The sequence below is a fragment of the Syngnathus typhle genome, linkage group LG3 (assembly GCF_033458585.1).
Source record: "Syngnathus typhle isolate RoL2023-S1 ecotype Sweden linkage group LG3, RoL_Styp_1.0, whole genome shotgun sequence".
NCBI classification, from domain to species: Eukaryota; Metazoa; Chordata; class Actinopteri; order Syngnathiformes; family Syngnathidae; genus Syngnathus; species Syngnathus typhle.
The window spans coordinates 20574052-20598495 of NC_083740.1; the positions used below are offsets into that span (position 1 = coordinate 20574052).

Genomic DNA, 24444 nt, shown 5'->3' on the forward strand with positions numbered 1-24444 from the left:
TAATGTTGGGAAGCGATGCGACCTTGTAATTTACTAGTCGTACTAAAACGTACTAAAACATTTTGGCAGAGCACTGTGTACAACCAGTATGGATCAACAAATTCATCACTTGATCCATATATAAGGCGCACTGGACTATAAGGCGCACTGTCGACTTTTGATAAAAATTTAGGTTTTTAGGTGCGCCTTATAGGGCGGAAAATACGGTAATACTGGTACTAAAATAATGTACTACCGTTTTTTTCCGTGTATAGTGCGCAAAATTTAACTAATTTATTGTCCTAAAATCTGGGGTGCGCATTATACATGGGTACAAAAAAAAATAAAAATAATAATAATTTTTTAATTTTTTTTTTTTTTTTTTTTTTTAAGTCCCAATGATCTTTACACACGCAGGGAGGCAATGGGTCCCATTTTTATAGTCTTTGGTATGGTCTTAACTAGGCTGGATGTAATTTTTTTTGTTGCCGTTGATTTCTCCGACTGCCCGTAAACGCACCACCGCGCTTCGTGCGCGCACGGGACAGCAAACGAGCAGGTGATCGAGCAAGCGTCTGATACGAGAGCATTGCGGTCGCATGGAGCGTGTTTGAAGTGAACAGCAGAGAAGAAAGGAACAAGGCAAAGTGTTGTGAAATAAAATGCACAGAACGGATGCGCAAGACACGTCAGCTATATAAAGAGCGAGAGTTGTTTTCTTCCTATTAGTTTCAATTCACAGTTTAATTAGCAGTTTCAATCAGCAAATAACAAAATGCGTATTACAGGTAATATTTTATTTCACAACACTTTGCCTTGTTCCTTTGGTCTCTGCTGTTCATCCTAAAACACAAAAGCGCTCTTTAAGCTCTCTCTCTCGCTCTCTCTCGCTCTCGCACACACGCAAACCGGATATCATACGGAGGCCGCCATTACAGATGCGCAGAACGGATGAGCAAGACACGTCAGCTATATAAAGAGCGAGAGTTCAGTTCTCTACCTAAATCCGTATTACAGGTAATATTTTATTTCACAACACTTTGCCTTGTTCCTTTCTTCTCTGCTGTTCACTTCAAACACGCTCCATGCGCACGGAGCGCGGTGGTGCGTTTACGGGCAGTCGGAGAAATCAACGCCAACAAAAAAAATTACATCCAGCCTAGTTAAGACCATACCAAAGACTATAAAAATGGGACCCATTGCCTCCCTGCGTGTGTGACGATCATTGGGACTTAAAAAAAAAAAAAAAAAAAAAAATTAAATTTTTTTTTTAAAAAAAATTCATAAAAATTGGGTGCGTATTATACATGGGTACAAGCTTTTTTCCAGCATCAGCATGCCATTTTTAGGGGTGCGTACTATACATGGGGGCGCACTATACACGGAAAAAAACGGTATTATTTAATTTTTGACATCCAGGTTTTTTACTGGTACTTTACTCGTGCCGGTTCATAGTACAACCCCACCCGTTTTTACCAATTAATGGACAGCAAGTTCATTTCAGCCACACTGCATAAGGTGGCATTATGTATTCTTTTGTAGTGGTCTTGCCATACAGATAACTGGCCACAAAGGCTGAATGTGTCATTTTGTTTCTGTTCAGTTTGGTGTGACACTGCTCTATCTGATATTGAGTGAAGGAGAGAGGATGCAAAGTTCTGACCCCAACTGTCAGCTCATGGATGACAATCGATGGTGAGATAATTTGTGATGTTAGTTTCACCAGTGTTAGTACTCTTGTGTGTTTTACTGTCTGTAGTCATGCCTTTTTAAAATATTTACCGTTATTTGGTCCTCCCCACTTTTTTCAAACCCTCAACCCTTCTCCAGGACAGAGCTGGTGTTTTCTGTAACCAGGGAGTTGCTCAGCATTCCCTCAACATCCCTCTCACCTCCTCTCTTCACACCTACCAACCTGATCACCCTCTTCTCACGCTTTATTGACCGTCAGCGCTTGGACTTGTTACTGGAAAAACTACAGTAAGTCACATCACACTTCACACCACATGTATGAAGATACATAGGTCATGTATGAACTATGTATGGTTTAAGCCAGGGGTGTCAAACTCAATTGCACAAGGGTCCAAAATTCGAAACACGCTTTAGGTCACGGGCGGCCGCACAGGAGAAACATTTATTGAACACACTAAAACTAAATGTTTTTGGAACATAAATATGAATAAAAACAGACAGGAATATTACTCTGAAACAAACTTAAACCTTAAATAAATTATATTTATTTTATTAATTTTCGGATTATAAATCGCGTTTTTTTTTTTCATAGTTTGGGTGGGGGGGCGACTTATAATAAGGAGCGACTTATATGTGTTTTTTTCAAAAATTCAAAAAATATTAAGGAGCACATCAAAATAAAAAAACACAAAGGTACGTTTTTACTTTTAAAAGCATGTGGGTTTAGAAAGTAACATGATTTTACATGTAAACTAATGTTAGGCGTAGTGTGTGCGTCCGCGTGCGTGCGTGTGTGTGTGTGTGTGTGTGTGTGTGTGTGTGTGTGTGTGTGTGTGTATACACTGCTCAAAAAATTTAAAGGAACAGTTTTTTATCAGGGTATGGCATGAATTCAATTAGACTTTTCTGATAAGGTTTTGGTCAGGTACGTGGCAGAGGGGGTTGTTAATCAGTTTCAGCTGCACCGGTGTTGATGGAATTAACAACAGGTGCACTAGAGGGGCAACAACGAGATGGTCCCCAAAACAGGACTGATTTTGAAGGTGGAGGCCATTTCAAGTTCCTCCCTCTTGATCTTTTTTAACTGTTTTTCCACAAGTGTTGGCTTTAGCGAGAGTCATTATCACGACTGGGAGCATGAGGCGATTTCTTAACCCTCCTGAAGTTGCGCAGATTGTGCAACTCCTCCAGGATGGCACATCCATACGTGCTGTTGCAAGAAGATTTGATGTGTCTCCCAGTACAATCTCCAGAGCATGGAGGAGATTCCAGGAGACAGGCAGTTACTCTAGCAGAGCTGGACAGGGCCGTAGACGGTCCCCATTCCATGAGCAGGACCGATATCTGCTGCTTTGTGCAAGGAGGAACAGGTTGAGCACTGCCCGTGACCTACAGAATGACCTCCAGTAGGCTACTGGTGTGAATGTCTCTCCCCAATCAGTCAGAAACAGACGTCCTGTAGTGTTTTCTGTGCTCATTGCTCAGCACCGTAGAGCTTGATTGGCATTTGCTATAGAACACCAGAATTGGCAAGTCCGCCACTGGCGCCCTGTGCTTTTCACAGATGAGAGCAGGTTTACCCTGAGCACCTGTGATAGACGTGAAAGGGTCTGGAGAAGCCAAGGAGAGTGCTATGATGCTTGCAACATCATTCAGCATGACCGGTTTGGTGGTGGGTCAGTGGACCTCTACAGGCGAGAGAACAGCAGTCTGACTGCCATTATATATATATCAGGATGAAATCTTTGCACCCATGGTCAGACCCTACGCTGGTGCAGTAGGTCCTGGGTTCCTCCTGATCCACAACAATGCCCAGCCTATTGTGGCAAGAGTATGCAGACAGTATCTGGAGGATGAAGGAATTGACACAATTGAATGGCCCTCACGATCACCTGATCTAAACCCGATAGAACACCTCTGGGATATAATGTTTCGGTCCATCATACGCCGCCAGGTTGCTCCTCGGACTTTACAGGAGCTCACAGATGCCCTTAGACAGATCTGGGAGGACATCTCACAAGACACCATCCGTCATCTCATTAGGAGCATGCCGCAACGTTGTCAAGCATGCATACAAGCTCGTGGGGGCCACACAGGATATTGAAAAGAATTTTGAGTTGCAGAAATTGAATTTAGGCAAAAAGGACAAGCCTGCCATATCATTCTTTCTCTTTGATTTTTGGGGTGTCTGTATACTGAGCCTTCTGTCGGCTGAAGACGTTTATTTCCATTAAAAGATGTGGCATCCTTTTGTTCCTTAAACATTAAACTGTCCATATTAGTATAGATATCCCCAAAAAACTTTCACCATTGAAATCTGATGTGTTTTGAAAGTGTTCCTTTAATTTTTTTGAGCTGTGTGTGTGTGTGTGTGTGTGTGTGTGTGTGTGTGTGTGTGTGTGTGTGTGTGTGTGTGTGTGTGTGTGTGTGTGTGTGTGTGTGTGTGTGTGTGTGTGTGTGTGTATAGATAGATGGATAGATGGATAGATAGATAGATAGATAGATGGATAGATGGATAGATAGAATCCCCCTGCTACTTTTCCGTGTTTTTTCACATTTGCCATTCTCATCCCTGTTTTATATATTTGTCATATGATTTGATTTATATGCTAACTACAGATAGGTATTATGAGTGTTTGATAACAAGATATGTGGTTGTAGATATATGTTGCAAAAAATTAACAGTTTTCATTAAAAGGAAAAACTCCAGAATTGATTGTGCCATTTTGATGTATTACCGTAATTTTCGGACTATAAGTCGCACCAGAGTATAAGTCGCACCAGCCATAAAATGCCCAAAAAAGTGAAAAAAATACATATATATGTATATATAAGTCGCTCCTGAGTATAAGTCGCCCCCCCACCCAAACTATGAAAAAAACTGCGACTTATAGTCCGAAAATTACGGTATATTCACCTTGGTAGCCCACCAAGCAGGAATATCTTTTTAACAAAACTGTTGAAATTGAGTGATGAAATTAATGGTTTTGGGGTTGCTATACTGCCAAAATCCAGGAGTTTCCAGGGGGCAAAGCGAGGGTGAGGGGATCATTCAGTATTACACAATACAATACAATACAATACAATACAATACAATACAATACAATACAATACAATACAATACAATACAATACAATACAATACAATACAATACAATACAATACAATACAATACAATACAATACAATACAATACATACAATACATTGTTCCCTCAAAGAACTGTAGCTTTCCAGTGCCAGCAGCACTCATGCAGCCCCAGACCATGATGCTATTCAGTTTCTAAGATAATGTATTTTGTCTTTCCCAGGATCCCTGCCTCGTCCAGGTAGAAGTTTCCTGATCATCAATCCAACCCACCCCCACACTTGAGGCAGTGCGTGCCTGCGTGCGCGTGTTTGTGCGTGCGCGTGTTTGTGCCAGTGAGTGTGTGTGCATGGCCGCATTGAGTCATTTTAATGTATGTTTTTGTGATAAAGAACAAGGATTGCGTTTGAATGAACTAACAGCAGTTTTAATAATTAAATCTGCTTTTTTTTAATCTAAAATCTTGTTTACAATTATGCCTATGTTGAACCTTCAAATTAAAAATTATTTCTATTATATAAAAAGTGCACTGATATCTTCTTGTCCAGTTCTTTTAGTGCAACGATAATCTCCCTCAACCCACAAATACATAGTAAATAGAAATGAATGATAAATAATAATGATCAAATAATTGACAGCCTAAATGAACCTGCTTTTTGTTTGTACATTCTTAGTGTGTATTAGGAATGATTGTCCTTTTAAAGGTAATCAGTGTCTGGTTAAAAAAAGCAGTGGAGATTATAGTTTTTCAAGGCATTTTTGGAGACTTAAATATTTTTCAACCATCATTAAAAAAAAAAAAAAAATAGAATTGCTTCATACTCAAGGTTCACATATTTGTCTGATATACTTGGAGGTTGGTCATAGACCTACTCCTAATCAAACATGCCTTGGGAGCACCTTTGATTTGATACTTACACATGAATAAAATTGGTTTCCTTAAAAGAAAAATGAGAGTTTACATTTGTTTTAGTTTTTTTTAGTTTTGTGTTTGAAAGACAAGTCAGTAATGTCCCACATTCACTGAAGAATCGCTGCATAGATTGGAAAGGTTCTTGCGAGACATTTTGCAAATAAAGATTCAATCACTCGCAAGTTTTCATATGTGCTTTTTTACTCAGTCTAGTTAGGTTACCCAGAAAGAACTTATGCATTCAACATTCAAGCAGATATGTTAAACACAAATTTGTTTGGGTTGCTTGACAGGTTAATTTCACATCGTTTCAATTTAAGTTAGAGGTACAGGGGAAGAACCTGTATAATGATGGTAAGGATCCATGAATTTATTTCACTTTGTTGACAAAATGGAGGACATAAGAGGGTCTGTGAAGAGGTCTATGAAGGTGCACAATTTGGTGCTGATTGAAATACCAAAAAAAGTATCCACCTATGTAAAGGTCCATTAGTTCAAGTCCTACAATCATACAAAATTATGACAAACATCTACTGTTTCAATACAGGCCAAACTGTTTTACCAAAAGGAATCCTAAGTGTTTTATCATTTTATTTCTCAAGTGCTTTTTGAAGGTAATCAATGGTCTATTCTAATAATAGTGATTAAAAATAAAATGGCAGTGGGTGCTTTGTGTCATCACTCATTTGTTGCCTCCTTTTTGCCTGAAAAGACAAGACAGACAACAGTTCTTTTATCACATTTCACTTCACCTACAAATAAGAGGCAATATTGAATTGTTGGAAACTGGAGGTGGGACTTAAAGCATTAATTTATAATAATTGATTACAAATACTTAACACGTTAAAAAAAGAATCAAGCATTTAGATCGTGGTTTGTATTCCAAACAATGTGGGACCTTTCTCAGTACAATTTCCATTTGCAGCAATTACCGTAATTTTCGGACTATAAATCGCTTCGGAGTATAAGTCGCACCAGCCATAAAATGCCCAAAAATGTGAAAAAAAAACATATATAAGTCGCATTTTGGGGGGAAATTTATTCGACAAAATCCAACACCAAGAACAGACATGAACGAGCAACAACAGGCTAAACGATAGGTATGCTAACGTGACATAAACACAAACGAAGAGCTGAGAACGGGCCTGACGTAACATTCAGATTTATTAAAAAAACTATTACATAAATAACACGTTTATAAAACCATCTGTCACTACAATGAACGTGCAACAACAGGCTAAACCAGGGGTGGGCAAACATTTTGACTTGCGCCCCGAACTGGGTTCTAAATTTGGACCGGAGGGCCGAACCAGGAGCAGATTGATGTAGTGTTTGTGTGAAGTAGTATAAACGACCTGTAAAGGTCATTGCATAAAACGTTTTGGCCTTTAGTAGGTAGTAAAGCATGGATATTCCAAAAACGTTTTTGGAAAACAAATCCATTTATTAACAGCATTAAAAAAAAAAAAAAAAAACACTAAAAAACTGCTTTCAGTGATTCTCATAAAATACGACACTGTTATTATGAATAACAGTCTCCATCACTTCAGTGCCTGCAGGTCAGATTCATGAAAGATGTTTATCTTATGAGATCACATCAAACGGCAAACATTCTGACCAAGTATATCATCTTGAAGAACCGGTGAAAGCATACGTCCAAATAAAGTAAGCAAAATGGCAACACGGTGAGTAGTATCTGAAAATCAGAGCAGAGTTTTAACTCACAAACACCTGGTAACAGAGGTGAGGAAACGGGAAACACTTCCTTAAAGTAAGCCTTAAGAACTTTACAGGTTAAGATTAGTCGCAAACAGGTGGTGCATCAATGTCCTTGAGCATCCTTCATTGTTTGAAAATGAGTGGTCGCTAGTTTCAATCCCTGCTATTTGTACAAATCATATTCTAAATGCATTTTCTTACAACAAACTTGAGAGCCTCCCCTTCATTTTCAGTGGGAACAGTGTTGTTGGTCTCCCTTTTTTGTCATAGTCTGGAGTAAAATTTGTTGTGGCGATTCTTAGGAGAGATCCGAGGTGTTGGTCCGTTTACCTCGATCTGTGACGGGTTGATGTTGATGTTCATGTGGCTGAACGTCGCGTACTTCGAGCCAAATTGGCAACTCTTTTTTTTTAAACACTTGGCACTCAGTGTCCACCTTGCTTTTCTTTGGGCGACTCATTTTAATGGAAGGATTCCAGGGAAAGGTTTATGGGTGGCTTTAGCGTAAAACTGTATCTGAAAGCTCAGCGTGCAAACTACAAGAATGCTGTCGTCACAGCCCACGCTCTAAATTCGGCACTGATACAAATAGAGTGCGAGTCCGCCATGTCCGTACTACTGAGTACATACACGCACTTCTGAGTGTGCACCGAGCTTTCTGACACGGCTTCCGGTAGTAAATGCGCAGGCGAGCGGTTCCCCATCTACTGGGGAAACGCAGTCATTGCAGGCAAAATGACCAAAAAAAATGTTTAATAATACAATTTATTCAGGGTTGGCGGGCCGGATTAAACGATCCCGTGGGCCGGATGTGGCCCGCGGGCCGTAGTTTGCCCATACCTGCACTAGCCAATAACCAATGAGCCCTCTGTAAACAATCGCGTTTCTCAAACTATCTCCTATAAAATGATCGGAACTGACTAAAGTTCGATCCAACACATTGGTACTGCTCATTTATGTTTCCCTCCTATATCGATCCGTAAATTTACTCGAAACATCAATAGTCGGTACATACGGAAAATACGGCGTGTGTGTGTATATATATATATATTAAAACATTCATATCCATTTTCCGAACCGCTTAGTCCCCACGGGGGTCGCGGGAGTGCTGGAGCCTATCCCAGCCGTCATCGAGCAATAGGCGGGGGACACCCTGAACCGGTTGCCAGCCAATAGCAGGAAACACAGGTCTCTGTGCACTCGCACTCACACCTAGGGACAATTTGGAGTCTTCAATCGGCCTACCAAGCATGTTTTTGGGATGTGGGAGGCCCGGGGAGAACATGCAAACTCCACACAGGGAGGGCCCGAGGTGGAATCGAACCCACACCTTCCGAACTGTGAGGCGAACGTGCTACCCAGTGCTCCACCGAGCCGCATATATACATACATATAAATATATACATGTATATATACGTATGTAGACGTTCGAATGCTGGCTAATGGCTATTAGCGCGATTGGCGCCAATAGCTAGTGAGCATTTGAACATCTAGACGTCTATTCAACATTGAGGTTCTCTTCGATACATCTAACCTGTGATCCTTACCTTTGTACCAGGATGTTGTGAAAATGCATTTGATTAGTGATGGTCCAGGGTGTGAAAATGTAAATTTTTTTGTATAAATGTAACAGTCATACTTATGTTAGCTGCAGATATAAATACACCTTTTGATGTTAAAATTAACCAAAACGATAATTGAACCTAAATAAAAACGTTTTTTCAAACATTATCCAACCATCACAAATATCAATGTGCAATGATTTTAAATCATATGTTTAAAAATGTAAAAATATACATACAATATTAAAAAATGGGGGCTGTTTTAATAGAACAAAACTACTAAGTTACAATTTAAATATATGCATATTTTTTGTAGGACATATCAAACTAAACAACCAGCTCGGCGAAACACAACAATATAAACATCGCTCTCTTGTGGGGTTTTGATAGCCCCCTTTACTACTCAGCGCTGGAGCCTGTTCTAATTTTAAAGCCATGGCGGTCCTTGTTTCATCATCCGTGGCCTCTGTGCGTGTCGCCAACGGCTTCTACGAAGTTGAACTCAATGGACATCAGGCACCACCCATTGTAGACCTTGGGATTACTCTGTAAAAGAAATATGAATATGGAAGAAAAAACTACCTATAAAATAGTTTTTCCTTGATGTATGTCATGTAGTTATGTGCATTCCAGTTATTTTAGGTGAACTGAATCCTTAGAATCAGTTCACTCAAGATTCGTTCAAACGAATCGTTCAATGAATCCCCCCCTAACCCCCACACACACACACTGATACGTTTTTTTTTATTTTTACATCCAGTGGAAACAACCCATACACATCAAACAATACAACTACCCCCCCCCCCCCCAAATTATTATATATAATAATAATTGGTTCAGGTAATTAACACATTTCTTTCTATAATACAAAACTTACACACTGATCCGTTGGCAACAGTCTCTCACCCGGTCGTGAACGGGAATTTGCGTCACTGACTCGTTCATGAACGGGAAATTACGTCACTAACTCCTCCATCTATCGCTCGGTGGCGCTGCTGATTGGTCGTTCGCGAAGATTCACGAGTGAGTGACAAACAGCATTGCCGCTATGCCATTCCTAGCCGACGCACTTTATGCCGACATTGATGTTTCAATTTTGTTTTTGTTGGCTTGTAGTTGATGGTGTTATTATATATCAAATGTGTTTGTGTTTGTATGAAAGGTTGAAAAAAAAACGTTATGCCGACATTTGTTAATTTTGGGGACACCAACTCATATAACAACGTAAAACACATATACATATTGTCATATAAAGCAGTTAACCAAATGTCAGATTTTTATGTTTTGATTGGCGAATATAAAAACAAGGAATAAAACACCAGACAAGTTATAACTTAAATGTTTATAATAATAATAATAATTAAAGTACATCTCAAACCAGCAATCTAATGTGAAACTGCAGTCGATATATTGGATAACAATATTTAGGCATATATATGCATACATGTTATTTAAAACCTAAATCTACATTCTGGTTTACATAGTTCACGCCAGGAGACGCAACACGTCCACTGACTGATCCGTTGATGCACAGGAAGGCAGTTCACTCATTGACTCGTTCGTGAACGGGAAAGCCAGGATTCGTTCCCTCACTGATCCGTTCTCGCGGTGAACTGGAAATGCGATTCACTCAGTGAGTGATTCACTCAGTGAGTGATTCAATCAATGAGTGATTTGTTCACTCACAGATCGTTCGTTGGTGAACGGGAAATGCAATTCACGACTCGTTCGTGAACGGGAAGTTACATCATTTTCTTCGTTTTGTTTTACGGCGAGGTAGCACCAGCTTCAATGGGCATTACTGACACCTACTGGTTGAAGTTATATATGAAATGAAAAAAAAGAACGAATTACTTTAGGAAGTGATTTGTTCACTCTCGTTCACTGAAAAGAGCCGTTCTTTTTGAACGGCCCGTTCACTCACGAGCCAACACTAATGTAATGTCTTACCGTTTTTTTTCATGTATAATGCGCCCTCATGTATAATACGCACCCTAAAAATGGCATGTCAATGCTGGAAAAAAGCCTGTACCCATGTATAATACGCACCCCAATTTTTTTTAATTTTTAAAAATTTTTTTTTTTTTTTTTCAAGTCCCAATGAACGTCACACACGTATCTGGGTGTGGTGAAATTTGTCCTCTGCATTTGACCCATCCCCGTGTGATTTTGATCCATCCCTGGGGGAGAGGGGAGCAGTGAGCAGCAGCGGCGCCGCGCTCGGGAATCATTTGGTGATCTAACCCCCCAATTCCAACCCTTAATGCTGAGTGCCAAGCAGGGAGGCAATGGGTCCCATTTTTATAGTCTTTGGTATGGTCTTAACTAGGCTGGATGTATTTTTTTTGTTGGTGTTGATTTCTCCGACTGCCCGTAAAGGCACCACCGCGATCAGGTTAAAATGAAGAGAGGAAAGTGACGTGCGGACATGTGAAAAAGGCGGCTCTGTATGGGAGAGAAGTTGAAGAGGAATAAAAACACCCTTGGAAACCAAAACTTGCCCCTCGTCGTGACTCGGAGTCGCAACAAATGTTTCGGATTTGTGTAGGGTACATTGTGACAGACAGCAAACGAGCAGGTGATTGAGCAAGCGTCTGATACGAGAGCATTGCGTTCGTATGGAGCGTGTTTGAAGTGAACAGCAGAGACGAAAGGAACAAGGCAAAGTGTTGTGAAATAAAATATTACCTGTAATACGCATTTTGTTATTTGCTGATTGTATTAAACTATCACATTCATTGTCAGTCAAGAAGAGAAGAGGACTATTCGCATCGGATCCATAGTGCGCATGCGCAGTGATACTGCCTCCGTATGACGTCCAGTCCGCGATGGAGATTAAAAAACAAACAATATTTGACAATAACACAGGTTTCTGTTCCTCTCTTTGGTAATGTCACCCTTTCTTTTTGTCCCACGTCTTTGTCGGTCAGTCCTGTTGTTGGTTTTGTTAGAGAGTTATGTTAGTTTACCAAGTCTGTGTTTTGAGTTCCTCCAATGAACCCTGGTCCAAGCTGCACTTGGTCGCCCTGCTCCTTTCCACACTCCATCCGTGACAAGATTTTCTTCAAAAATTGTTGTACCATGATTTTCTTAAAAAAATAAAAATAAAAATTGTACCTATGTATAATGCGCACCTCAGATTTTAGGACAATAAATTAGTTAAATTTTGCGCATTATACATGGAAAAAAACGGTACTTTTCCCTGTGATGGGCCTTTCACACTCACTTGCTAGTTGTTAAAGAATGAAGCAAGTGTTAGCTGCAAGATTCAAATGAACCATTTTCCAATGATAAACTTTGCCCCGTTTGAAAAAAAAAAAGATGGCATTCTGTCTGTGCCTTTGAATGTGGTGCAATTTAATTTGGCTGTTGTATCCAATCACGTTATTTTAAAATAGTACTGATAAAATTGCTTATTCTACAAGTTGTTATCCAAATGATGAAAATGTACATGGTAAACCTGGGTTTGCACTTTGAGATTTGAGTGCATTAATGGACATTTTCAAACGTTTGATTTTGTTTATCTGTTATAAATGTTGTTTTTTTTTACTTGGTCTGAGGAAATATTCTAAGATTTTGAGATAGGATATTTGAGTTTTCTTAAGCTGTATGCCATAATCAGTAATATTAAAATAATAAAAGGCTTGCAATATTTCAGTTGATTTGTAATTAATCCAGAATTTGACTTTTTTTTTTTTAATCGCATTACAGAAAATAAAGAACTTTATCACAATATTCTAATTTTCTGAGACAGTCCTGTACAAACAAACTACTCTCAAAAACATTCTTGAAACATAACAGAGCAGGCTCTGTTCAAAATTATTACTCACCAAAATGCAGCCCTTCTTTTTCTTACAGAAAAGTAAGTTTGTTTGTTCTTTTTCTGAAGCGACGTCGACTCTCGCAACTCGAAGAAAAAGACCCTTTCAGCGCTTTTTCCTGGATTTTATCAGCAGACAAACCGGAACCGGAAATAAAAGCGATTACTTTTAACCCAAAACTCGATAAAATATGTCCCCAACCGCTATTTTTTTGGGCGTACACTATCTAATGCAGGGGGCACCAACCCGGTGCCCGCGGGCACCAGGTCGCCCGCGCCAACCACATCAGTCGGCCATAGGCCAGTTCTAAAAATTGTTTACAGTACACTGGTGAAGAGCATGCAATGCCAGGCTTCCCACTAACATTAATGTTCAGTGTCTTCACATAGAATATCATTAATAAAAATATAAAATTAAAGGTACACTGTGTAACTTTGTTATTTCAGAAGTGTATTATCAAAGTGGTCGCCCTTTGCATTATTCGGTGCCCTTGAAGTAGCTCCCAACTTCAAAAAGGTTGGTGACCCCTGATCTAATGTATTTAATTTAATCCCCCACATAGTCAGACATGGTATGGTTAAAATTAATAATGATTGTTTAAAATTCTGTACATTATTTGTACAACTTTCAGCTGGTTAAGAGTTTTATATTTTGAAATATGATCATATTTGATGGATTTAATTTTGTTGTTGATTTTAGGTTATTCCATAGCCCTAACATCAGTTTACCGAAATAAGCACACTTCACACGGATCAATGGTTGTTTAAAACAGAGCATCACAGCTTCTGTACAATATTAATATTGTATAAATGTATACAACTTCCCATTCCTTTTCTATTTTGTGCAGTGGATTTTTTTCTGTCTGTATCTGTTGTTTGTACAGTCATAGTTTGAATGACTTTCACCTTGCTTGTGCTTTTGAGTGTATTTGTCTTCATTTGATTGGTTGTGTGGTTTGCCTGTTTGAAACGAATGGATTCAATTCAATTAAACTTTCAGAATGGTTTTGGGTTTAATATTTCATATTTGATGGATTTAGTTTTGTCGTCTATTTTAGGTCTGTGTAGACCTAAAACGACTATTTTAGGTTATTCTACACACCTAAAATAGACGTCTAAATTAAGTCTATGTGTAGATCTAATATAGACGTCTAAATTAGGTCTACACATAGACCTAATATAGACGTCGATCAGGTTCCAGAAATAACCACACTTCACCCGGATCAGTGGTTGTTTAAAACAAAGCAATGCAACCTCTGTTCATTATTTATACAACCTACAGCTGGTTTATGGTTTAACATTTCATATTTAATGCATTTAAATTTGTCGTCTATTTTAGGTCTATATATAGACCTAATTTAGACGTCTTCTATTTTAGGTCTATAAAATAACCTCAAATAGACATCTATATCAGGTTACAGAAATAACCAGTTCACATGTACGGGTCAATGTTAAACACAAATCCAAACAACTTCTGCAAATTACTTATACAACTTACAGCTCGTTGAAACTTTAAAATTTCGAAATATGATTATATTTGATGTTTTTAATTTAGACGTCTATTTTAGGTCTATACCGAGACCAGTTTTAGACGTCTAAATTAGGTCTATACATAGACCAGACGTCTAATAGACATCTATGGCTGACAGAGTAGCTAACTAACGATGCATTTTTCCAACTGCAGCAAGACTGCGTTAGCGTCTGTTCGATGGAAATTCTGGCGTGAGGAGCTAACATGTAAATGGCGACGTGAATATAGCAAGCGCCAGGAAAAAAAAAAGACAGTCCGTCTTGAACAAGTTCCCAGTAGTGCGATTACAGCTATCACTACAGTATATAATCCTCTTCACACCCGGTATCAACAGGTGGCTCCGTGGCGCAATGGACAGCGCATTGGACTTCTAGGCTTTCGTAGTGATTCAAAGGTTGTGGGTTCGAGTCCCACCGGAGTCGTGGTTTTTTTTTTTTTTTGCACCTACGCTTATTTTTTTAGTAATTAGCACATTCTCACTACGACGTAACCTATCAAACTTTTTTTTTTTAAATACAACGCTACATAATGATTACCTTCTTCGAGTTTTGTGTTATCAAACCTTAAGAATACAAAGCTATATAATGATTACCTTCGTCGCATTTTGTATTCTATGTTTAGAATTAATTATTTGTAGTACTAATTTAAGGGCCTGTAAAATTGAGGCATGGCGATTTGCGACACGAGGCGCATATATATCAGCGAGATTTTACCGTTTGAGAACCTTCAGGAGCAGGACACCCAAAACGTGCCAATGTTTATTCTTACCAGTAGATGGCGTACACGCAAATGTAGGACAATGCTGCAGTGAGTTATACCGCTGAACTCAAGGTAGACAAGGTCAGAGAACAACACAGCAGGTCGGGAGACGACGAACATAATGGGGAGGCTGATAAAATCAGTGTATTTTCTTTTTCACATGGCTGTGTCAGTGGCGGTAAGAAATCGCACCTCATTCTTAAACTTGTTGCGTGTGTACAGTATTATTGTAGTCAGGGGTCGCCACGCCGAGTCACTCGCATTTGTTAGGCAGTTTTAAATCAGATAGTGAATCTGCACAATCCAATGATATCCAATGGAAAATGAAGGCAATGTTATGTATGTTCGTGTTTTCTATTAACTAGGTAACAATTATTTGTTCCTAAGTTGAAAGAAACAACATCAATATTTCAAATAGACTTACCATAAACTATTTCAGATTTGTTGTTGTACTCAGTGTGTGTTATGGGCCTCCTCGGGTCAACAAACAAGTTCCAACTAATGTATAATAAATATCGTAATTATAACCACGTAAAGAGTGCCATTGTTACAAAGTATTTGTGACAGTTGTTGCATATTGTTGATTCAACTAAAAAACAGTGCTATCTTGTCCAGGCACCTGTGCCATGTGAACAGATTGTGGTCCGCCTGCAGGCAGAGATTGAGGAGCTAACAAATGTGATCAATGAACAGCACAGATACATCCAGGTGCTCCACAGCCACCAGGCTCAGCAGCTAGAGCACATTCCCAACTCACATCTGGGAGCCCAAAACCCCTACAGAGGTTTACCGAGACTTTTTTTTTTTAAAATACAACGCTACATAATGATTACCTTCTTCGAGTTTTGTGTTATCAAACTTTAAGAATACAAAGTTATATAATCTTTTCTTTCTGCCTGCTCACACCCAGAACACTAAATAACTGTGGACTACAGTTAAATGTCTTTTTATCATAGATGCCATGCTGATACGGGCTGAAAGTTTTTGGTGTTTGTTTTGGCACTTTTGGTCCAAGAAAGAACTTTGTCAAAATATGAAAAATAATGAAAACAAAAAACCTTTGTATTAATTTCTAACATCAACCATATTTACAGCTAAAACACTGCACACAACACAATTCCAAAATTTACCAGAATGATTGTGTACGTGTGTGTGTGTGTGTGCGTGCGTGCGCGTGTGTAATTTGCATGCGCATGTGTGTGTGCGTAGACTGCTCCGAGGTGTTTGCTGATGGGAACGTCGCGAGTGGCTTGTATGCGATTCGCCCCGATGGCTTACCCACAGCGCTCAGCGTCTACTGTGACATGAACAATGGAGGAGGATGGACAGTTTTTCAAAGAAGGAGGGATGGCAAAGAGAACTTTGATAGGTGTGTGTGACTTTACGAATGCTAAATCAATGTAACATTGAACATTTAAGTGTCTTAAGTAAATGCTCTGTGTGTGCAGAGCGTGGGTGGAGTACAAGCATGGGTTTGGGGACCTACATTCCCCTGATGGAGAATTCTGGATGGGCAATGATGCTCTACATCATCTCACCTCACAAGGTGCGTGCATACGTGCGTGTGTGTGTGTGTGCGTGTGTGTGTGCAAGCACACATTTGCATTGTCTCTAAGGTGATTTGTCACACATCAGATCTTTAATCTAACCTTTTCTAGGGGACTACGACCTGCGCATTGACATGGAAGATTTTGATGGTAAAGAAAGCTTTGCAGAGTACAAGAAATTTAAAGTGGACAGCGAAACAGTAAGCTCACATCCTTCGTTTCCAAGTAACTTATCTGTAACCTTGACCTTCCTTCTTTTCTCACAACAGTACGGCTCTTATTTAGACTAATGTTTTCAGTTTCTAAGCACAAGCAAATGTGTACGGTTCTGTTGTGTGAATACTTCAACAACTCCTATCCTTTTTCTTCATCGATTAAGTAGATTATTGGGACTGGTGCCACAAAAGATATATTTCAACTACATCCTCTTTTGTGACACCATGTCAGGACCTTTGCTCTGCTCATTTTGGTTTTCATATAACTATTTGACAATTTTCACAATTTTTGGAGCTGTTACTGACATTGAATGTGTGGAAGGACTTGTACCGATTGCATTTGGGGGAGTACAAGGGGAATGCAGGAGACGCCCTGGCTGACCTGCACACCACCAAGCACCCATCTCCAGGCAGCAGTTCGGCCGGAGTCAAATTCAGCACCTATGACAAGAAGCCCGGTGGAGCTGGCAAGTGCATTAGGCACAGCAAGTCAGGCTGGTGGTTCAGCAGGTCAAACTATTTTCTCATTCCCACAAATCCACCATGCTGAAAAGCATCTTCATAAATGGTATAGACTGTAATTTTCTTCACACTGTGCATTCTTGTGCTCAGGTGCGATTCAGGGAACCTTAACGGTCATTACTACAAAGGACCATACCAAGCGATGACCACTGATGGCATGGTGTGGTACACATGGCACGGGTGGTGGTACTCCATCAAATCAGTGGTGATGATGGTACGAGCTGCTGACCTTAAGCATCCGCAGGTCAAGGCACCGAGACAACTAGACCCGAAGAAAGCGTCAGCTGATCTCTCTCATTACCCACCTGGCCAATAGGCTGAAAAGCAAGTAAAACTTTGCCGTTACAAAAGCAGACTGTATTTTGTATGATGTAGTCTGTGCTTCTGTTGTTTCATTTTTGGTATTACAGCACCACTGTAGTTGGATTGCAACAATTAAAACGTGACTAAAATCGAATGTCTTACTGTATTTATCCTGTTTTCAAAATAAAAGAGACCATACTGTACTGAGGCATTGTAGGTACATTTGACGTTTTAGAGGATTAAGACAGAAAAACAACTAAAAGGCTAGTGTCTCTCAATAAATGTTTTCATGCTGTAGGAAAGTTTTGTCAAACGTGACATTACAAGTGATCAGCTATGAAGTCAATGAGGGCTTTAGGTCATTTTACAAAGTGTCAATTAGTCTTATTTATCTGGGATTTTAGGTAACAGCGGGAATATAGTAGTTAAAAGCATTTTGCTTCAGGAAATGGGAGGTGGGGTCTAATTTGACCAGTACAAACATAGCGAAACATCCAAGGAGAATTACATTCCACATTGTAGAGTAAGGTTGAAAGGAGCAAACTTAGAACAAGCACATCTAAGTTCAAGTCTATGGGTTTAGGTCAGTTGAAAGTTTGCATTTGCTCACATTAGCATGTGAAGTTCATTCAGTTCTTCCAAAGGTCTGAAGCAGACCAGTGATTGAGCTTCGCTCTTTGGAGAGAAAACCGTTCTCTTGAAAAGGAGAATAAAAACGAACAAGTAAATGACAGATTTTGGTTATGGTACACATCCCAACCAAGTTATTTCAGCCTCCTCCTTATTGTGTACACAACAAAAGTAAAAAGTGAATAGCCATAACATACGAGAGGTGCTATATACAAACCCTGAGTAGTTAGTGCCTGCAATTTTCTTGAGAATAACAAAGACGTTTCTTGGCATTTGGTAGTCAGAAGCTAAACAAGCCCCATGATGTGCTTTCAAAGCACGAGTCTTTTACTGCAAATAGTTTAAAATGTACAAGTTCATCATGAGATACGTATCCAACACTAAAATTTTGGATCTTCCATCCATCTTCATGGCGTTTGGAATGAGCCGTTAGAGGAGAGGGGGAGGATGTCGTTATCTAGGCGATAAGGGCGCAGCAGCAGGGAACGACGCAGAGTTCCGTGGTGAGCTTAAGGGAGATGTAGGAGAGAGGCGGCGTGGACTCCCCAGCAGGTCGCCATTATGCAGTTTCCACAGCAGCTCCTCATTCTCCATTGAAAGACGCTTGTTGACCTTGGACTCATTCTGTAGTGTCTGCTGGAGTTTGGCCTGCTCGTTGGACAGCTGCCTGCAGTCACAGTTGCATAACATCATTTTCAAAGGGTCATACTTTTTTAGATGAACATACTAGAGATGATAAGATGCACAGGCGTTGATTTTCTTTTTTCTTCTCTTGAAAATAAGCAGTTGAGATGGTTCACATTTTTGGGGAAATATACATTGTAGACAGAATAATATACTATTTTATTTTATTATTATATTATATTTTTGGTTTGTCTCCCTAAAAGTGTTTTGTCAATTTTTGTAGAGGCCCATCTGGAGGCATTGTTGTGCGAAGGAACTGTCATTGAGTTGTGGAGCTTCATCATCTCTACGCAATTACAGAAACCTTTTTTTTCCAGGGTGACAATTACGTGCTTATCTTCCACTATTTTCAAGTGAGGAAAATTAAGGACAAAACTTTCTTTTTTTAAATGATCTTTATATTCTTGTGCTTGTGTAGCTATATACTCAGCACAAATAAAAGTCTTGATGAGCCCACCTGTAATGTGTTTTTGTAGAGCCTCATGCGGAGGCATTGTTGTGCCAAGGAACTGTAATTGTGTTGTGGAGCTTCATCATCTCTACACAATTACAGAAACCTTTTTTTTCCAGGGTGACAATTACATGCTGATCTTCCACTATTTTCAAGTGAGGAAAATTAAGGACAAAACTTTCTTTTTTTAAATGATTGTTATGTTCTTGTGCTTGTGCATGTGTAGATATATATTCAGCACAAATAAAAATCTTGATGAGCCCACCTGTAATGTGTTTTTGAAGTAAGACCACCACTTAGTAAATAAAGGTGACAACCCGACCTACAATCTATAGACACAGACACATGTGTATACGCACTTTGAGAGAGCAGCGTGTTTGTCCATCCTAGCTTTGTAATCCTCGTTCTCCTGTTGAATTTTTGTCAGACATTCCTCCAATTTCACATTTGTCTCCACCTGGGACACACACACAGTCATAAATATTTTGCCTTTATGTAGAAATGATGATAAGCCTAAAAATAAAGCTACTAACCAGTTTGTTCATTTCCATGAGCTTCTTTTCCTTTTGATGCAGCTGGTTATTCTTAATCTCCAGCACCACCTTTAAACTTTCTAGCTCCTGCTCCAGGTAAAGAGTGTGGGAGTCCTTCTGCAAACACACGCACGCGCGCGCACGCACGCACACGCACACGCACACACACACACACACACAGAAAATCATTAAACACAGCACATATTTTGCTCTCTAATGGAACCGCAAGTAACAGAAGCTCCTGTAATTTTTTAAGTGTATTGGCTTTCATTAGATTGTGCATGTCTACCTAATCTTGTGATTTTCCGTTAGCGTTAAATACTTGCCTTGCAGTCTGATCTTATAAGTTACAAAGTGAATGTTGTCCAGGAGTTGCGCTTTAGTTAAGGTATGGGCAGGCGCAATCACTTTGCGTCCCAGCAGAGGGCAGCTGTGTTCATGTTCACTTCACCTTGGTTTTGCTCTTTTAACTTAGTGGTGGTTGTTATTCAGTCAATAGTGAAATGATAAGCAGAAGAGTCATGTGGTGTCATGTACGATGCTGGAAAAGTCATTACCAGATTCTTATCTGAGAGCATCCGCCTCTCTTCCTCTGCTTTCAGCTTTTCATTCATGGCCGCGTTTTCTGCTGACAGCGTATCTATTTTGTCCTGATCGGAGGAAGGCATTAAAGGCATTTGTCAACACTGATATACAATATTTAGGCTGCAGAATTTGCTTAAAAAATATAATACATCTTAAATAAAAAACTAGTCTTACAGAAAAAGTAGTTTCTGTTTCCTTTAATGTTTTGTTCAGGTTCTCCAGGTCGATTTCCTGAATTCTCTTTAGGTCTGAAATGAACAAATTCATGAACAAACGTTTACATGAGATGTACCTATGAGTATAGATACTGTATATTACTGTATAACTGTTTAACAAGTGGGTTAAGTTATCTGTTTTGCGTTATTGGTTGATGGACTCACCTTGTAGGGAGGTTTCATGTTGCTGTTTGAGAGACTCAATGATTTGGCGGTGACTCACTTCCTGGTTCTTCCTCTCAGCTTCATTCTTGGTCCTCGTCTCTTCCACCTACAAATCAAAGTTGATGATCAGTAACTTATTTTTTAGATGATGTCACTGTAAGCATGTTTTTTTGTTTTGTGCACATTAATCTGAGATCAGATCATTTGATTCATCAAAACTGTGGGATCCAATGTGAGTTTATCATTGTTGCGCAATAGTGTCATTAGTTGTGTCCCTAGTTTCATATAACACAAGTGAGGATAAAGTAGATCTACAGTTGGTTATTTTCACAAGTCAACAATAATAAGCAATTTGTACTCCAATCTTGTGTTGTGCAGCAGTCTGTCATTTGTCACATTTTGCTCATTTGTTACTGCTTTGTTAAGGATTTTAAGAAAGTACAATGCATCCCGGTGGAGCACTGGTTAGCACGCATGCCTCACAATTCGGAGGGTGCAGGTGCGAGTCCGCCTCCGGCCTTCCCTATGTGGAGTTTGCGTGTTCTGTCTCTGTGCCCGGCATGGGTTTTCTCCGGGTCCATCCCAAAAACATGCTTGGCATGCTGATTGAGCACGCCAAACTGCCCATAAGTGTGAGTGCGAGTTCGGATGGTTGTTCGTCTCTGTGTGTCCTGCGATTGGCTGGTAACCAGTTCAGGGTGTCCACCGCCGACTGCCCGATGACTGCTGGGATAAGCTCCAGCACGCCTGTGACCCCGGTTGGGACACGGGGTACAGATAATGGATGGATGTACTATACATCCCTAAGACAAATGTAACACTTGTAATGTGTGTGCATAAGTATAAGGAACGTATAGAATTTTAGCCTTAGCCCAAGAATTTGAAATTGTTTTGTTAAAATACTGTATTTTCCGGACTATAAGCCACTACTTTTTGCACAAGCTTTGAACCTTGCGGCTTGGAGGCCGGTGGGGCTTTTTTTTGTGAATTGTTGATTTGGGTGAGTTGTTGCCAGAAAGCTGATTGGTGTAAGTTCTCTGACCTTTTGTTCCATTAACATGCGACATTTGTCAGCCTCCTCCTGGTATGTTTGATGGACTTTGTCCCACTCTGTTTGGTAAAAACTCCTCAATCTGACATATACAAACAAGACAGAATAAGAATTTTGGACATACAATTATGATTGGATGTGTTCTGTGCATGGAAAAATCGGTACCTCTCCTCTAGCTGCACCAATTCATCCTTGTGTTGCTCATCTAGCCTTTTTAAGGCCTCCTCCAAATTTATGCGTGCCTCCTCCTTCTCCTTGTGCAAACGGTCACAGCATTGAGACGATGCAACTGCACATACACAAGAATGATTTGAGTTAGACTTTCAATGACACATTTCAACAATACTTTGCAAACTATCACACTTTGAATGTAAAATTAATTTGCGTAGTGGATCCGGAAGTTATACTAATCATTGCCACTGACACGTGTGCACTCAATCTCAATAGACCACTTTGAAGGAGGATGAGTTTTTGCAGTCTGTTTGGAATAAATCGAAATAGAGTATCAAAGTAAATCAAAGTTGATCGGCCAGTGATGGCTATCATTAGCTGTTGGAGAGCTGCTGAAATGACTCAAAACCTGCAATATGAAGTTTCGCCTTTAGGGGCGATGTAATTTATGCAGTCTCTGGAGCATGGAAGAGGAAAGGCACCTGAGTCTAGAGCAGTGGTGGCCAACCCGCGGCTCGCGAGCCTCATGCAGATCTTTGCCTGGTTTCCTTCGGCTCTTTTACGTTCATATCAACATTTGTGTTTGTGGTTTTTTTTTTGTGCATGTTGCTTCGCTTGAGTTCAATATGGTATTTCTGTCAAACGCGTATGCGCATGAGGTGAAATCCCGCAAAGGAGGAGGGGCAAACCCATTCGAGGAAACAAATAGTGTCAATTTCGCTCTCAAAATGGCAGGGAGAAAATACACAGCTAAACGAAAATATGAAGATGAACACAGGATGTTTTTAACAGAGAGGGAAAGTTTATATTTTTTTGTTGAACGCAATGGCAAGCCATTCTGCCTGATATGTCAGACGTCATTAGCGGATTTCAAAGCTTCAAATCTTCAGCGCCACTTCAGCTCATTTCATGCTAATATCGATAAGGACTTTGCAAAAGGGACTGAATTTTGCATGTGCAAGTTGGACACTTTGAAAAGTCAGGCAGAAAAACAGGTACAGTTTTTCCCAAAAATTACAAAGCCCTCAGGCCCTCACGCTTGCATCGCATCAACTGTCTTGGAACATTGCACGGGCTAAAAAGCCATACAATGAAGTGGAGTTTGTTAAAAAATGCCTCAGTGACGGTGTTGAAATCTTGTCTCCTGAAAACGACAAACTAAAACGAATAGTATCAGACATCCAACAAAAAGAATTGCTTCGACTAGCAACAACGGAATACAAGCCAGATTTGAGGACGATTGTTCAAGGCAAGGAATGCACTAAGCAACATGCATAGTAAGCAAAAAAACGCTATCGTGAATTATTGTTTTTGTTTGTGGACTTTGTAGAACTGAGAGTTTGTGTGTGAGAAAGTGCATACAATGTTCATTGTTGAAAATGACTGGCCTGTGGTCAATTTCTGTCATTATCATGTTAGTGCGTGACATGCAGTGAGGTTCATAACTGGGGAGGAACTGACGTCACTCGTGTTGAATCAGTCTTTAGTCGGTTCCGATCACTTTTATGGGAGTCTGAGAAACGGATTGTTTACAGCGGGCCACCATGACACTGAGGCTGCTGAGGCTCATGGGATTTTGCAGGTGGCTAATGCTATAATGATAGCTGCTATACGCACAAGGTTATTTCATTTCAAAATAGGCTGCGCCGTTAATGTTTTGAGTACCGTAATTCTCGGACTATAAGTCGCACCGGAGTATAAGTCGCACCAGCCATAAAATGCCCAAAAAAGTGAAAAAAAACCCCATCTATATGTATATAAGTCGCCCCCCCACTCAAACTATGCTAAAAACCGCGACTTATAGTCCGAAAATTACAGTAAATTTCCGGATTGATATGGAAGGGAAACAAACATAAGTAAGCAGTACCAATTTTATAGGAGATAGTTTGAGAAACGCGATTGTTTACTGAGGGCTCATTGGTTGTTGGCTAGTGGATGCATACCGCAACCTTAGTCAACCTCAGTTTGTTGCAGTATAGCCTCTATTTTATGCGCCTTTTCATCCGGTGCACCCAATATATGAAATCATTTCTAAAATAAAAAATTCAATGAGGGTGCGCCTTATAGCTGCGAAAAATACGGTAGATTGATTTAGTATTGGTACCATTGACAAAGACAAGTAGTAGAAACAATAAGCTAACTATGAAAGGCCATTTTTTTAACTACGACATAATCGTCATGCTACAAGAGAAACATTTTCCTTCATGCAATCAAATCAAGTAGTTGAGGAGCACAAACAAATTAGTAAACCCAGGTGTGAAGGGAGTGAGGCCAGATTTGGCTCTTGTGATTTGACTCATTTTAACTGCCAA

At 39.8% G+C, this 24444-nt stretch overlaps 3 protein-coding genes and 1 non-coding gene across 8 annotated transcripts in view; 3 read left to right on the forward strand and 1 right to left on the reverse strand.

The window, feature by feature from the left end:
• patl1 (PAT1 homolog 1, processing body mRNA decay factor) overlaps window positions 1–5846 on the forward strand; it is a 51847-nt gene extending 46001 nt beyond the window's left edge. For both annotated transcript variants that reach the window (XM_061274072.1, XM_061274073.1), the window contains 3 exons: window positions 1583–1674; window positions 1810–1959; window positions 4980–5846. In XM_061274072.1, coding sequence (XP_061130056.1) covers window positions 1583–1674; window positions 1810–1959; window positions 4980–5001 — 264 coding nt within the window. In that variant the 3' untranslated portion in view covers window positions 5002–5846. The remainder of the gene's footprint in view (window positions 1–1582; window positions 1675–1809; window positions 1960–4979) is intronic.
• An 8791-nt stretch (window positions 5847–14637) lies between these two features.
• On the forward strand, window positions 14638–14723 carry trnar-ucu (transfer RNA arginine (anticodon UCU)). The gene is given in 2 exon segments: window positions 14638–14674; window positions 14688–14723. It is a non-coding gene; the product is annotated as a tRNA-Arg (tRNA).
• Window positions 14724–14943: 220 nt separating this feature from the next.
• On the forward strand, window positions 14944–17850 carry LOC133151345 (fibrinogen-like protein 1). The gene is made up of 7 exons (XM_061274285.1): window positions 14944–15238; window positions 15676–15844; window positions 16270–16429; window positions 16509–16606; window positions 16719–16807; window positions 17145–17332; window positions 17435–17850. The coding sequence occupies exons 1-7, from the start codon at window positions 15182–15184 to the stop codon at window positions 17658–17660; spliced, it is 987 nt and encodes a 328-aa protein (XP_061130269.1). The 5' UTR covers window positions 14944–15181; the 3' UTR covers window positions 17661–17850.
• The window catches only part of LOC133151344 (microtubule-associated tumor suppressor 1 homolog), a 64339-nt gene continuing 57693 nt past the window's right edge, over window positions 17799–24444 (reverse strand). For all 4 annotated transcript variants that reach the window (XM_061274281.1, XM_061274284.1, XM_061274282.1 and 1 more), the window contains 8 exons: window positions 22127–22250; window positions 21953–22043; window positions 20911–21016; window positions 20705–20778; window positions 20503–20595; window positions 19946–20062; window positions 19772–19869; window positions 17799–18944 (listed from right to left, as the gene is read on the reverse strand). In XM_061274281.1, coding sequence (XP_061130265.1) covers window positions 18731–18944; window positions 19772–19869; window positions 19946–20062; window positions 20503–20595; window positions 20705–20778; window positions 20911–21016; window positions 21953–22043; window positions 22127–22250 — 917 coding nt within the window. In that variant the 3' untranslated portion in view covers window positions 17799–18730. The remainder of the gene's footprint in view (window positions 18945–19771; window positions 19870–19945; window positions 20063–20502; window positions 20596–20704; window positions 20779–20910; window positions 21017–21952; window positions 22044–22126; window positions 22251–24444) is intronic.